General features: G+C 39.4%; 1 protein-coding gene across 1 annotated transcript; it reads right to left on the bottom strand.

Annotated features, from left to right (window-relative positions):
- Positions 1-9,894: 9,894 nt before the first annotated feature.
- On the bottom strand, positions 9,895-10,892 carry LOC127192158 (olfactory receptor 51H1-like). Its single transcript, XM_051149479.1, has one exon. The coding sequence runs from the start codon at positions 10,840-10,842 to the stop codon at positions 9,895-9,897; it is 948 nt and encodes a 315-aa protein (XP_051005436.1). The 5' UTR covers positions 10,843-10,892.
- Positions 10,893-15,798: the final 4,906 nt, after the last annotated feature.

The following is a 15,798-nucleotide window of genomic DNA, read 5'->3' as shown; positions in this document are numbered from 1 at the left end:
TTTCTGTCTCTCTCTCTCTCCTTCTCTCTCTTTCTATTTCTCTCACTCTCTCTCCACCCTCTTTCCAGATATTCTGAGGCAAGTATTGCATGTTCAATTTTTCTTCACCCTTTCATGAAATCATGTGGGTCCATAATGATTTCAAATTTATGATTCCAATAATCTACCTATGGTTTATGGTATACACTCAAGCATGTATCTTTTATTTGTAACTTTGTGAGATCCTAGCTGGTGGAACATAATTAGAAGACACATTTCATGTATTCCTTATAGTCAGATACTTCAGCATAATGAATAATCAGAAGAATTTGCCTTTTTTCTCATTATTGCTGAATTAAGCAAACCTATTGAGGTTAGATGTCATATTATGTCTTCTTGTAATAATACCTAGAGAAATGATGAAAAAAACATTTCTGTTAGTCAGAAATGCATTATATGGAAAATACAGATTCAGGAAATAAGGCCATTAGAAAATTACATAACCACCTTCTATATAAGTCAATGCTTTTGAATTATTTATAATTTTCTAAATTTGAAGCTCGATTTCCTTGGAGTAGTTTCAGTTACTAGAGTAAATAATTATGCTTTAATCCTTCAAACACACATAGAAATGATGCTTTCCATAACTTTTCTGCTCTTCAATATGGTTTTCCCCTTTTTATGATAAAGTACCAAGGCATTCCATAGACACAGGAAACTTTATCCTTGTGAAAGTAAAACATGTTTTAAAGAAAACAGTATATGATCATACTAAGATGAAAACACCGTTTATGAGTTAATTTCTACATTGGTAATATACAACAAATATCCATATAAAACAATTGACTTAAATACTTAGATGAGAAAATTCTTCATGTAAAATCATACAACATCGTAAAGTCAACTTAAGGTTCCCATATAGGTGTTTCCAGCACTAACTCCTAGCAGTATATTTAACATAGCATTAAAGTCAAGAAAACGCTATGGATACTTATCCAAAAAGTATTACAGATTTAGCTGCATAGTTTTGGTTGAGAAAAAACAACTGCGAGTCCAGGAGCTGAGCAGTGTTTGCCTTTGCCCTGCATTTTCTTCCTTCAGGTACTGCCAGGTCACAAGATACATAAAGCCTTTCCCAGATGTCCTAAAACAAAGAATCTGCACTTCCGTCACATTCCTGTATTATAACCCTTTGCTTGCTTTCCCTTTAAGTTGCTCATTTTCTGTGATTTTATGTGGTACTTGCATGTGTGTACAGACCCACAGTATTCTGAGAACACATCACACAAGGCCCCTTTGATCTCGTGGTATCATTCAGACCTGGAAATTTTGCTGGGTCATCTAGAAATCCTGAATTTCTCCTAGAGCACAGCACCAAAAAAAAAACAAAACAAAACAAAAAAACCTTCTATTGTCTCATGCGAAGTATGTTATTAGAGATATGCCATTTAGAGACAGAAAAAAACAAGTGGCTAATAGCAGTGGCTTAAAATCTAATTGTTCAGAGTGAAAAACCTAGTTTGTCACTTGCTAGCTATTTGCCTTGATCAAATCACGTAAACCTTCCAACCCTTAATTTGCACATTGGAGGGATAGAAATGATCACCCCCATATCAAAGAGGTATTTGAACTTAAATGAAAGGCTAGGCAAAGTACTTATGCTGGTTTAAGCAATAGGTGTCCAATAAAGTATAGAAAGTAAGAAACAACATTGCTTATCCTGCGTGAGCCAACATGTCCAGATTACTCTCACTATAATCCTTAAATGAGTACACCTGAAGATTCCCTCCTTGGCCTCCAATGGGCTACCACTGGGGATGTCTCTATATTCAAAGATGTTCAGTGTTTAGAGGCATGCTCAGTGCATTGGTGCTCAATAAAGTATAACTAATTTTAATTACTTTGCATGGGTTAAAGCTATAAATTTCTCTAAATAACAAACTCAAATGGTGTGACTCAGAGACCTTTTTTTTTTTTTTTTAAGTATGCACCTGCCTGAAAGTTTTCTCCTGTCACCTTTTGATCTGCCACTGGAAGATATCTCTCCCAGGGACACACACACACACACACACACACACACACACACACACACACACACACAGAGGGTTTAATCTGTAATTTGCTCTCTGTTTGGGAAACGCTGTTTGAGTGTTTTCACTATCACTTCAGTGGAAAGGGTACTTGTCCATGTACTTAACAACTCATCTATGATAGCAAAGTATAAGAAGTTGTATAAAAATTCTTCCAAATATAAGAGGATGGTTAGGAAGTGGGTTTGATAAGAATCTTCCTGGTGATTAAATTGATACTTTTCACTATTCAGTCTATTACTCTCAACAGTATTACACACCCAAGGGAAATTGACAGTCAGCTTAGCCCAGAACTAGACTTGAGATCCCAAATATGGACAAGACTATATTAAGTCTACTGAACTCCCTCTGTCAAATCTCTTATCTAAATATTGCATCGCTAAAGCCTCAGCCTAGTAGGTGACGGCCTCAGTTGCGTGCCTTTGTGTTCACTTAATAATAGACAACTAAAATCTAGGAACTCACAAGGTATGAGACTAAGCTGACTAGCCACTAATTCCCATGACCTCTAATCAAGGAAGGGTTTCAAGATAAAGTTCTACATTCTTACTCAGTTATCCCCTCTTTAATTTCTCTTCTGCGTGTCTGGTTCCTCCCTGAATAACTATATAGATCAGACCAGTGGGCATCTGTACTCGGAATTCCATACCACTACAGAAGACATTTTCTCCTTTATCTAAACATTAGAAAAACACTTACCTGGTTCTCCATCCTAACTGTATGACAGACACTTGCCACTTCAGTGTCAGTCCTAGACAGTTAAACACTAACTGGCCTGACACCCACGTGCCTGCAGCCACTTTGAACAAAATCTTCAGGGATTATCTGCAAAACCAAATGTGTGAGATCTCAATGAAAATTATGAAACTTTGAAACAGACAAACCACGAAGTCAGGGAAAAGCCATTTAACAACAGAGACTGAAGGATATGATAGGCCCATAGGAACCTTGCTGTGTGTATAGCCACAGGAGTGAGACAACCTCAGTAAAAGAACAGATGAGAGCAGACGAAAGCAGTCAAAACAGAACAGTGGCTGAAAAGTGGAAATGACACTAAGCTGCTGTGTCTGCCTCAGGTGCCACAAATGCGAGGTCCAGCATCACTACCTATAGTTTTGAGGAGAACCCCAGAAGTCCACAGTTCCCACTGCACCATTCATCCTTGACCCCAAGACCTTCCTACCTGGCTGGCTGGTAGAAATCTACCTTTTTGCCAATGGCCTGGTCTGAATATGCACTGCCAAGTTCCTCTCTCCAGCCCAGACAACCTCACCTCATCACATTTTTCTATGATCTTCTAAAATTATTTCCATTTCCTAATATTCATGACTTGAAGAGAGTTGCATGTGTAAACGCCTTTTCCAAGAATGAAAGTTTGACTTGGTCATTTTTCTCTAAAATTTTTATCTCACTCAAACTACTATAAAGTATACTATTCTTGTAAAGATCAACATTGGCCTCAATCCAAAATCTGCTGCCACCCTTGTGGCCCTTTCAGCATCAGTAACTGTCTCCTTAATTTTTTAGTTTTTATATTGCATTGAAGGTGAAAGTGCTGATAATCTTGTGTGCCTGCCCCAGTGCTTCTCCCCACAACCCAAACCCACTGATGCTCAGTCTATATTGCATAGTCTTTTCTCATAGCTCCTCTCTGTCTTAAAAACTGTCTGCCCATTTCTTCAAAGTTGAGCTTCTTTCTGCTTTAAACACAAGTAGTTTTCTATTCTTGTTCACTCTCTCACCTCCTCCAATCATTCATCACCCCCAGTAGAAGCATTTCGTGTTGGCAGTAACTTCCAAACCTGGACAACCTGTACAGTATTGCAGAGAATGGTGATTTTTCTTTCCAGGGTGCATCAGCCCAACTTCCTGTTTCAGTTACCTACATGCCAGAGTTTTGTTTACTTAACTTTCTCTAATTATCTATGCATGATGATACATATTTCTTTTGCCCAAAAGAAATGAGATTTATTCAAGGCCCTTCTCAGAAGCAGAGTATCACAGGAGACCGAAGAAAACAATGGAGAATAGAGATCAGAATTGTCCTTTTCAAAGACCTCCCACTGGGATCCCTCCTCTCACTAGTCTATCACCTAGCCTTTTCCCTGGGCACCTAGGTTCCCTTGGGCTCTGCCCAGGACTAAACATTATAAATCCTCTGGAGTACTAGCTTTTCTTTAGGTTTCATCTGGATCTTCCCAGACTGCAGGATAGGTCAGATTCCTAGTGAATTAGCAGGCTTTGTTTCTTCAGGTCTCAGAAGGTACCTATACACCAGTCTGATAAAATAGAGTTCATCTTCAAAGAAAACAAAGGGTTTGACGGAAAGCCTGTATGTGCCAGGCACCCAGAGAGGTTTTTTTTTTTCGCAGTGTTTTCTCATTCCATTCTCAACCCTTTCGTTTTGTTACCATCGTGATGTCTATATGTTATAGATAATATGCAACAGAAGTCGTAGAGCTAGGAAATCAGAGACTCCAAAGTTAGAGTCTAGTCATCAGTGCATCTCACTGTTCAGACTAACAGTATAACTGATCTCAAAAATTCACTTCAGTGTTACTCAGTTTCTTCTGGAGATTCATGATGGCCTCTACCCATTAAGTATTTCACATGACATTCTGTTCTAAATTTCTCTTTGAGTAGACAAGGATCTCTGAGTTCAAGACTAGTCTTGTCTATCTACTGGGTTTCAAGCTATCCAGAGCTACACAGTGAGATCCTACTTCAAAAACAAAGTATTATGTGAGGGTCTGTGCACATAGCTCAGTGGTAGAGCACTTGCCTAGCATGGACAGTTGGGTAAATGTGTGAAAAATAAGATAGTGGCTGATGGTTTTGATATCAGAAGATGGAGAGTCGTCCAATGCTTATAGATTCTTAGGATTAGTACTGTTGATACAGCCTGGGATTTTGATTGGGTTCATTTCCCCCACCAATTAAAGATTTAAAAGGTAGAAAAACCTTGAGCGCAACAGGCAGCAATGAAGAAATCATAAACACCATAAACAGGAGCAGATAGAATCAGCAAGTGAAGGTGTTTATTGAGGTTGAGGAAACACACATCCAGCCGACACACCGAGATGAAGACTCTTCACATAGCGGATTTGGAAAGCCAAACTCCAGTCTCTTTTCAAGAGCTCTGTTTGTTTTCTTGATTGTTTTGTTGTTGTTGTTGTTGTTGTTTGTTTGTTTGTTTGTTTGGTAAGTCTTTGAAGAGTTTTACTCTCCTAATTTCTGGTTGGTTAATTAGAAGAAAATTAGGATGGTTGATTGGCCCACAGCTGTTGTGTAACATGCCTTGACCCTGCCTTGAACTTACTAACCCAGTCCACCAGCAGGGGTCTTGCTGTTCAGAGACAAGAGCCTACCAGGCCTTTATTTTAAACTGCCAGGCTTTTGTCTCAGGTCTAGAGGGTAAGGAAGAAGATGGCCACGTTGGAAGTTCACTGCCTTTATTACCTAGTCACGCTCCCTCTCCCAATCTGTCTGCCTACCACAGCAGCTTCCTAACTCCTTGTCCCTCTGTGTGAAGACAGCCAGCCTATCAAAAGCAATCTATATATTCAATGACATTCCAATGCTATTATTCACAAAAAGTGAAAACATAACCTTAAAATTCATCTGGAAACACAAAACGAACAAGACAGCCAAAACAATCCTAAACACTAAAAGCACTGCTGGAAGCATCTCTGTCCCTGATTTCCAGTTACACAAGTCGTGGTGATCAAACATAGCGTGGCACTGGCACAAAAACAGACACATTGATCAGTGGGATAGAACTGAGGATCCAGACATGAGCCCACAGTCCTACACCCACCTGGTTGTTGTTGGTAGTGGCTGTTGTTGTTGTTGTTGTGGTGGTGGTGGTGGTGGTGGTGGTGGTGATGGTGGTGGTGGTTTGACAAAGAGGCCCAAAGTATATATAGGAGAAAAGATTAATGATGTCAATCCAACTTGATAGCAGCATATAAAGGAATGAAGCTATCTCTCACTTTGTATAAAACTCAATTCCACTATGAGCATATACAGGGGGAGGAGGTCCCCCTCAGTCACAGTCATAGGGGAGGGGAGTAAGGGGAAAATGGGAGGAATGGAGGAATGGGAGGATACAAGGGATGGGGTAACAACTGAGATGTAATATAAATAAATTAATAAAATATATTTTTAAAAACTCAATTCCAATGGATCAAGGACTCCAGTATAAATCCTGATGCCCTGAATCCATTAGAGGACAAGGTAAGGTAGAGAACACATATATTTTTTAAAACATGAGCGCATGTAATAATTTCCTGAATAGGGCTCCAGTAGTGCAGAAATTAAGACCAACAACAATTGACAAATGGAACATCACAAAACTAAAAACTTCAGTACTTCAAGGACACCATCAGTTGAGTGAAGAAGCAGTCTACAGAACCACAAAGAAAACAAACAGCTCAAACAAAAGATGAAGCATGGAAGAAAACAATTCTCAAAAGAAGATATAGAAATGGCTAAGTTGTTTGTTAGCTTATGTTCAAATGCTTCTTCCTCCTCCCCACCAATGGTTGCTTTGCATTTCCTGAGTTCTACAAGTACAATGTCCTTAGTCATCAGAGAACTGCAGAATAAAACTACTTTGAAACGGGCAATGGTGACACACACATTTAATCCCAGAAATTGGGAGGCAGAGGCAGGCGAATCTTTATGAGTTCAGGCTCGCCTGACCTGCAGAGCAATTTCAAGGTGAAGCCCTTTCTCAAAAAACTGAGGGTGGGGGTTGAGGGGAGTGTGGGAGACTGCTTTGAATTTTTATCATACTCTAATGGAAATGGCTAAGAATTTTTTTAAATGATCTCTTGGATATGAGGAAAATAGAATTACAGACTGGAAGCACTACTATGGATATTAGTCTGGAGGATCCTCAAAAAAGCTATACATAGATCTTCTGTATGATAAGCTATACATATGCCCAAATAACTCTAACTCATACTGTTGAGATATTTGCTTAGTATCTCTGTTCACTGCTGCTCTATTCACAGTAACCAGGAAGTTGAACAGCCTTGATATCCACCAATTGATGAATGGCTAACAAAAATGTGATACATATAGGTTATGGAAATTCATTCAGCTATGAAGAAAAATAAATTATGAAATTTGCATGTAAATAGATGGAACTGGAAAGCATTATACTGACTGAGGTAACACAGACTCAGAAATATAAATGCCACATGTTCTCTTTCATGTATTTCATAAACAATAACTTAGTGTTGAACTTTTGAATTTGTGTGTTTCAAACTGGAATGCCCACAGCTGTCAGAGAACAAGTAATGGGCTATGAAAATGATTTCAAAGGGTGGAGGGATACGTCACAAATTCTATTAAAGGAGAAAAAGTAATAATTGAGTAGGATACGTTAAGAGGGTGAGGGATGAGAAAGCAAAATAGAAGAAGGGGCTAAGAAACAACAACTAACACTAAAGACTCCTGAAAAAAAGCCAGAGTCACCTACTAATTTAGAAACTTGACAAAATATATACCCATACACATATAAAAATATTTTGAATGGAGTTACCTCACAATAACTTGAAGGAGCAATGCCATTAGCAGATACCATAGGCTATCAAACTAAAAGCTTAGCACCAACTAGTGCTTACCTCTTTTTGAGTTGTTGGAGTTCCACAAATATCCAAAACATTACAAAGTATTGCCACTATTCTTGATTACCCTCCAGAGCTTGATAGTAAGACCTTATTGATGAAGAGTCGACATATTTGAATTATAGGACCCAGAGAATTCAGGCTGGTACTGATCCAAAAGCTTTGTCCATAGAAGCCAGCTTTCATGGATTGTAAGGTGCTGTGCATACTGTTCTTGGGGAACAGTAATCAGATGTGACTCAGATATGAACACTGCAAGCTGCAATAATGATTGATCTGGCAAGATAGATCCACTGGTGCAATAGTGGCACAAATGTTAGAGGAGTAACAAATGACTTTCTAGCTGGATTTAAAGCCTGCCTCACACACACACACACACAAAAAAAAAATATTTCTAGTATTATTAAATAGATTAAGAGCCACTGGTTGAATAGTTCATAATTCTAAGGGACAACCTAATATTATTCTGCTAAATAGAAATAGTGTTAAATTGCTTCCTACGTGTTTATTTTTATAATAGATTGGTGCATCTCTCGGCCTTCATCAAAGAAGCTTCTTTTTGCAGTAGATGGTGGTCAATGGAGAGTCTCACAACTGGTCAATGTGCAGAGAACAAGAGATTATGGAGTGTTTGGCCCTAAATGGGACATATATACCATTCCTCTTCCCCTCAAGACTTATGGATCACCTCAGAAGCAGCAGAAAACCTAAAAGATCACAAAGTAGTGAGTGACTACTTCAAAACAATGTTTTCCAGACATGACAAGGCCATTGCACACAACTGAGTGACAGTTGCTATGGCTGCATGAACAAGATCTACACAAGACCAAGCTTGCCAATATCCAACCATATATGGAAGAGGGAGTCGTGAACTCCCTCTCTCCCCAGCTGAGGAACTCTGCCAATCTGATGGGTCAGTTTTCTTAGGGCTGCAGCCTCAGATAGGATACACATGCTCCAGTATATATCCCTACACCAATTTACATACTAGCAGTACTAAATGGATCCAGTGGTTGTTTTTTTTTTTTTTAATGAGCACATGAAATTGGGAGGGGAATTGATAATTGGTGTAGGGAAGGTTTTTAATAAGAGACTGAAGTGTATATTTCCTCTAAAACATATTATATGCACGTATGAAATTCTCAGACAATAAAAGAAACACGTCTAATAAGAATTTTTGCTGCCTTATACAAGGACCAAGAATCATCCAGTATGCATGAAAAATTGTCCATTTTCATTGGGTCAAGAGAGAAAAGGCAGGATATTATTACTTCCCTAAGTGTGTGAAAGAAAATATGTTAAATATAAAAAGAAGTGATGCCACTAAAAGAAGGCATATATTAAGAACTGAACATGTATCTGATTTAGTTGCATCGTAGACACATCTCATTCAATGGACACCTGGATATAGAGAAATGTAATTTGATTCTATAACAGTTTTTTTCTCTACTTAAAAATAAAAATATCTTTAATTTTATCTATTTTGGAAGAGTTGTATATATGAGTATTTTATTTACATCAATCGCCTTCTCCTTTTCCTTCCTCTTGTTCCTCCTGTGTTCCTCCCACTTCTTTCAAAATTCATAGCCTGTTATTCTTTAATTATAATCATTACATATATGTATATAATTTTATTACTTTGAGGTCATTTGCTCATAGGTGTTTGGGCTGACCTCTTGAAATTGGCTAGCTTTTTCTATGAGGCTAGTTCCAGGATAAAAGTGTATTTTACATGCCTATTTCTTCAGAATTACTATAGGACTTATTGGATCTTTCTTGGTATGATTATTCCTTAATTGATAAGTAAATAAAACAATTTTAATTGATAAGTAAATAAAACAAATTTAATAGAGGTTACTTTTACGAATACAGTCAACTGAATGAAAACTACACAATTAAAATAATTCTTAACAATATAGGAATGGATGCTTATATTATCTATCTAATCAATTTGTCTAGGTTACATTCAAGGAATAAAAAGGATGTTACTCAATTAAATTGGACTTTATGATACCACATATCAAATGCATGCATTGCAAAATGTAAAGCAGAACAAGAATTACCTGTGTTTTGTCTGTAAAATCCTTTCTTGACCTTGTATTTTACTGTATGTGCAAAATCTGATTTCATCATAGCTGCTAAATGTGAACTGTTGGTTTTTCCACTGTCTACATACATGACTCCACCCACTAGGCCATGTTCTTTTTCCCTTGGAACACTTGGATGATCCGTCTACGTATCTGCTTGGTCTTCACACTGTAGACAATGGGGTTCAGCACAGGGGGAAGGAGAAGGTAGATATTGGCCATGAGCATATGCACAACTGGTGATAAATGTTTCCCAAATCTGTGGATCATGGTGGCACCGATAAGTGGGATATAAAAGAGAAGCACAGCACAGATGTGCGAGAGGCAGGTGTTGAGGGCTTTGAGCCTCTCAGCTCTGGAAGCAATGCCCAGCACTGTCTTCAGGATGAGCGCATAAGAGAAGAGAATGGTGAGAGCATCGAGCCCCAATGTGAGGATGACGACAATGAGGCCATAGAGGCTGTTGACACGGGTGCTGGCACAGGCTAACCTCATTGCATCTTGGTGAAGACAGTATGAATGAGATAAGACATTAGGATGACAGAAGGGCAGCCGCTTTATAAGAAAGGGCACAGGGAAGACCACACAGACTGCCCGGGCAAAGACAACTAGTCCAATCTTTCCGATAAGGCCATGAGTGAGGATGGAAGCATAACGCAGAGGGTCTCGGATCGCCACAAATCTGTCAAAGGCCATGGACATTAAGACTCCAGATTCTACTACTCCAAATCCATGAATAAAGAACATCTGGGTGATGCATGCATCAAAGGGAATCTCGAGGGCATTGAACCAGAAGACACTGAGCATAGTGGGCAAGGTGGACATGGAGAGACTGACATCGGTCAGAGCCAAGATGCAGAGGAAGTAGTACATAGGCTCATGGAGGCTCTGCTCTACCTTGACAACTGCTAGGATGGTGCCATTTCCCAGGAGGGTTAGTGTGTAGAGAAATCCCAGGGGAAAGGCCATCCATGGGTTCTTTTCTGGCATCCCTGGGATGCCTGTCAGAATGAAACTATGGTGATCGGTTTGGGAAGCATTTGAGTTCATCTTGGTGATCTGACCACTGGATGGAGCTGGTCTCTGTCACTTGGCTTGTAGCTCCTAAATTGAAAAGATAGTCTCATATGAGATAAGCAAATGGCTTTATGGACAGACAAATACAACAGAGAAAGTAATTGGGTTAACAAATAGTGCCTAGGTAACATCTGTTCCACTTTGTACTTCAGCTTCCTAGAGACATGGAATGACTTTCTTTCTCTTGGAGTGTGTTGCTTTACTGTGCCCTTAACCCACTGTGTTCATAATGGACTGTATTTCATGATAGATCTATTACTGGATACATAGATGTCAAAATATACAAAATATACCTAATTTTAAGGCAGCAAATAAAAGAGAATAAGATACATAAAAGTGTATACAAATTTTATTTTCTGATTCTCTTGGCACACCAGAATTCTGGGGGCCAATATGGGAAACTTTATTCAAGTAACGTTGAATTCACCTCCAAATTTACCTCTGAAACAGATGAAAAGTCTCCTCCCAACTTTTTTGGTGGAGGGGGAGGTTTGAAACAAAGTCTCAAAGATCAAAGGGATTCATCTTGAACTTGTAATACTCCTGTCTCCCCCTGATAAATGCTGGGATTACAGGCATAATTCCTTTCTTTCTATTCTTATAGCTAATAAATACTGTGGATCTCTTCTGTCAGACTCCCTATGCCATTTTCCCCTGCATCTAAACCTCTCTCGGTATATTTTTTTCGTTCTGAAGTTAAAAACTATTTTTCTAGAAATCTGATTTATTAATCATAAACAAGATTTCCTGTAAGAGTGGGTGATGTGGGTAGAAGAGAGTCCTGAGTTCCACTATCAAAGTCTCAATGTGCCTGCCTATGTAACCAGCTACCAACCAACCTCTGTCTCTCTAGCAATTTACACCAGTGTCTCTTTTGTTTGGTCCCTTCAATCCAGCCAAATTTTTAGTTCCTGGATCTTACTGAGATACTTCCTGATACAAAGTTTCTAGATAATGACTTTTCCAACTTCCTTGTGGTGTCTGTCCACATCTGTTTCTCTTTGCCTAGCCAATCTACCTGTACCAAGCAACCCTTTTCCAAGTGTTAGCAGGAGCTTAAAACTCGTTGGTATGCTGTTTTCACATGCTGGAATCCTGTTTTCTTATAAATGAATGTAACTAATTAAATATTGCATATACTTACACATTTCTGAACTACTAAATTAAACACAGTAGATGAAAAATATTTCATTATTCATCACTTCATAGAGCATAAGTGAAAAATATATAAGCATTTTCATATGTTTGGTGTGGTGAAGGAAAAAATAACAAATGGATTAAAATTATTAAATATCAGGCTTTTCCAATGATTCTTGAAAACCTTCAAATGCCTCCCCTATCTTCTTCCTATGGGTTGATAATTATCAACCAAGGGAAAATACCTTCTCAGGCCACAGAAAATAAATGGGACATTTATGAGGTTAGTAGTAATGGAGTTTGCTCACACATATATTTGAGAAAGAGAAAACGAGAGGGATACAATCTCAAGAGCTGTGAGCCAGTGCAGAAGGTGTCAGGGCCATAAACTTGCTCCGCCTGCTCCATTTCTATTGGGAGATGCCTAATTGCTACATGGGATTCATGATTACAAGCAAGATTTTTTTTTTCAGATTCTGATCTCTTGGGATCCTTGAAAGGTAGAATCCATGTCCCCTTGCAAAACCATTCTGCCTTGTAATCAGAATCCAGGCTTTTCTCCAAGTAAATGGTCGGCTCTAAGCAAGCACTTTATGGTGTCTGTCTAGTGCTCTGGCTGTGTTTTGAGCATGGAGCTTGGAGAGGCTTCACATGCTACATAACAGCCCTTCGCTTGAGAGGGCCTGTTGGTCCCTCCCTCTAGGCAATCACTCTCCATAATGATCAAGCCAGCATCCCCTGAGCCTGTTTGCTTGGGAAGTTCTTCAAGAGTCTTAAGTAACTTTGATGAAACCTTCAGGGTCAGCTGAATCACTTCTGTATGCAAATAGCTGGTTCTTCTTTTCCCCTCTCTTTTATTGCCTTTACCCTGTCCTGTCCTGTGTCGGTCCTGTCCTCATTCTGCATCTTTCCCTTTTCACAATTTTACTTAAGAATTCTTATCCCTCTTTATCCCATCTCTCTATTTAAATCTGTCTATTCCTCGATCTTATCTTTATTTCAACGTCCCCATGCTCTATATTCTCTCCTTCTGTATGCGTCTTTTATTCCTAGTGAAAGCAGGTATGTTTTACTTCCTATTTCCCCCTTAGCGTTCCATCATAGCATACGCCATAGCATTTCATGTAGCATGACTTTCTACACTCTTCTCTCTGTCCTAATCGTAATCCCTCTTAGAATTCTCTGAGGATTTGATGTTCAAAATACACATAAAGTATCTTGTATACAATTTGCCTACATAAAAGACATAACAAAACATGCCTTTCCCTACCTGTGTCGATCCTGGTGCTCCAGTTATGAATTATTTTGGCTTCTGTCTTCCCTGAGACTAGCTTGCAACGTATTTATGAAGATGACTTAGATCTCTGTGGGTGTCTATACCCAATGTGAATCTATAGGGATTTTTGCAAGTGCTCTGGAAAACATCCCTTGAGGAGTGGTGTGCAGCCATTTCGCCTGTTCTACCATCATTTTATCAATAACTAATCCCCTTCTAGACAACAGAAACCAAAGTTTTCACTTTATTTTTATTTGCGTTCTAGCTCTGTTACACACACATGCACACACACACACACACACACACACACACGCACACACACGCATGCACGCACCTCTTTGAGTGCAAGTATTCTGCCTTCAAAGCCATTCTCAGTCTCAGTGATGATATCATACCACAATTTGCCCTGAAACTGGACTGGGGTTCACTTAATTTTGAATGGGTGGAAAAATTGCCTAGATTCAGTTCATCAGAAACACAAAGCTCTTTGGATTTGTGGAAGGCTGCTGGATTTTCTGGCTAATAGTTTCTACCTATTTTGTCTAAGTTCTTTTGTACTTTGTGTGATGAACCTTTTTGTCAATGAAGTTAGTTCTTTTTTCCCTTTTTTTTTTTTTTTTCCTTTGATTGTTAGTTTGACTTTTTTTTTTACTTACTTTTCTCTTGTATAACATATCCCAGCTAGTTATCCCTCCCTCTGTTTCTTCCAGTCTTCTCTGCATCCCCTGCCCCTACCCCTGCCCCTGCCCCGACCCCTACCCCTGCCCCTACCCCGACCCCTACCCCTCTCCCTACCCCTACCCTGACCCCTACCCCAACCCCTATCCCAATCTACTTCTCCTCAGTTTCCTTCAGAAAAGAACAGGCCTCCCAGGGATATCAGCCAAACACGGCATAACACAATAAAATAAGACTAGACACAAACTCTCATATCAAAGTTGAGCAAGGCAACCCAGTGGGAGGAGAAGAGTCCCAAGAACAGGCAAAAAAGCAATCCCACTGTTAGGAGTCCTGCAGAAAAAAAAAAAAAAAAAAAGCTAACAACCATTACATATACGCAGAAGACCTAGAGCAGACACATGACTTCCCCTCCAGTCTCTGTGAGCCCCTGATTCTGTGGTCTGAGTTCTCCTGGTGTCCTTCACCTCTCTAGCTCCCAGAATCCTCCATTTCCCTCTTCCACAGGTTTTCTGAGAACCAAGAAGAGGGATCCAGTGAGGATCTTCAATCTGGGCTCTCTCCACCTAATGTTAAAGTGTGGGTCTCTGCATCTGCTTCCCATCAGCTGCTGGAGGAAGCCTCCTTGGTGACAACTGGGCTAGGCACCAACCTATGACTATAGTAGAATATCATTAGGAATCATTTTGTTGATTTTTCCTCCTATCCTAGGTCTCTGGGCAATTTAGCTTCTAGTTCCTAGTCACCAAGGCAGTGTTTGGCAGAGGCTCCCTTTCCTGGCATGGGCCTGAAATTAGACCAGAGTTATGCATCTCCGTTGACACACCACATCTTGCAAGAAGATGACCTTTTCAGGTTCCAAATCCTAAATTATTAACAGTCCTCACTAGGGTCATCCTCATAAAGTCCTGGAATTTTCTACTCCACTAGGTTTCCACATTATCCCCCAAATGTCCTCCAATTCCAGTCATAGTTCCTCTACTCTCTCCCTCCATCCGTACCCACCCACCTGATCCCTCCTGTTCCCTTTCCCACCCTTGTCCAGTCCACAAACAGAATCTATTCTCTTTTCTCTTTCTAGGGAGATCCATGGGCCTCCCTCATTGCCCTCCTTGTCATTTAGCCTCTCTGGGTCTGTGGATTGCATCACAATTACCATTTACTTAACAGCTAATTTCTGCTTAGGAGTGAGTACATACCATGTTTGTCTTTCTGGATCTGGGTTGCCTCACTAAGGATGATTTTTTTCTGATTCCATCATAATGTCATTTTTAACTACTAAGTAATACTCCATTGTGTAGAAGTATCACATTCTCTTTATCCATTGTTTGAGGGGCTTCTAGATTGTTTCCAGTTTCTGGCTATTATGAATAAAGCTCCTATGAACATAGGTGAGCAAGTGTCTTTGTTGTGGGAGAGAGCATCCTTTGGGTATATGACCAAAAGTGATACAGCTGAGTCTTGGGGTATATAAGTTCTCAAGTTTTGAGGAATCTCCATATTGATTTGCATAGTGGTTGTACAAGTTTGCACTACCCCCAGCAATGAAGGAGTGTCCCCCTTGCACCACACTCTCACTAGCATGTGCTGTTCCTTATGTTCTTGATCCTAGTCATTCTGACAATTGAAAGATGGAATTTCAAAGTAGTTTTTATTTTTTAATTTTATTTGAAATTCAAATTTGATTTAAATTAATGGCTAAGGGTATTTAACACTTCTTTTAAGTGTTCCTCAGCCATCTGAGATTCCTCTATTAAGAATTTTCTGTTTAGATCAGTTTGGGTTTTAAGTTATTTTGTTGGTGGTGGTTTCTTGGATTTTATTGGTTTTTTTTTTTT

This window comes from Acomys russatus, chromosome 7 (genome assembly GCF_903995435.1).
Source record: "Acomys russatus chromosome 7, mAcoRus1.1, whole genome shotgun sequence".
Taxonomy (NCBI): domain Eukaryota; kingdom Metazoa; phylum Chordata; class Mammalia; order Rodentia; family Muridae; genus Acomys; species Acomys russatus.
The sequence above is the reverse complement of the archived record's forward strand: the minus strand, read 5'-3'. Positions and strand labels throughout refer to the sequence as shown.

What these genes read in the sequence shown, in the direction of transcription:
- LOC127192158 (XM_051149479.1), bottom strand. Translation starts at nt 10,842, where the DNA reads ATGAACTCAAATGCTTCCCAAACCGATCACCATAGTTTCATTCTGACA.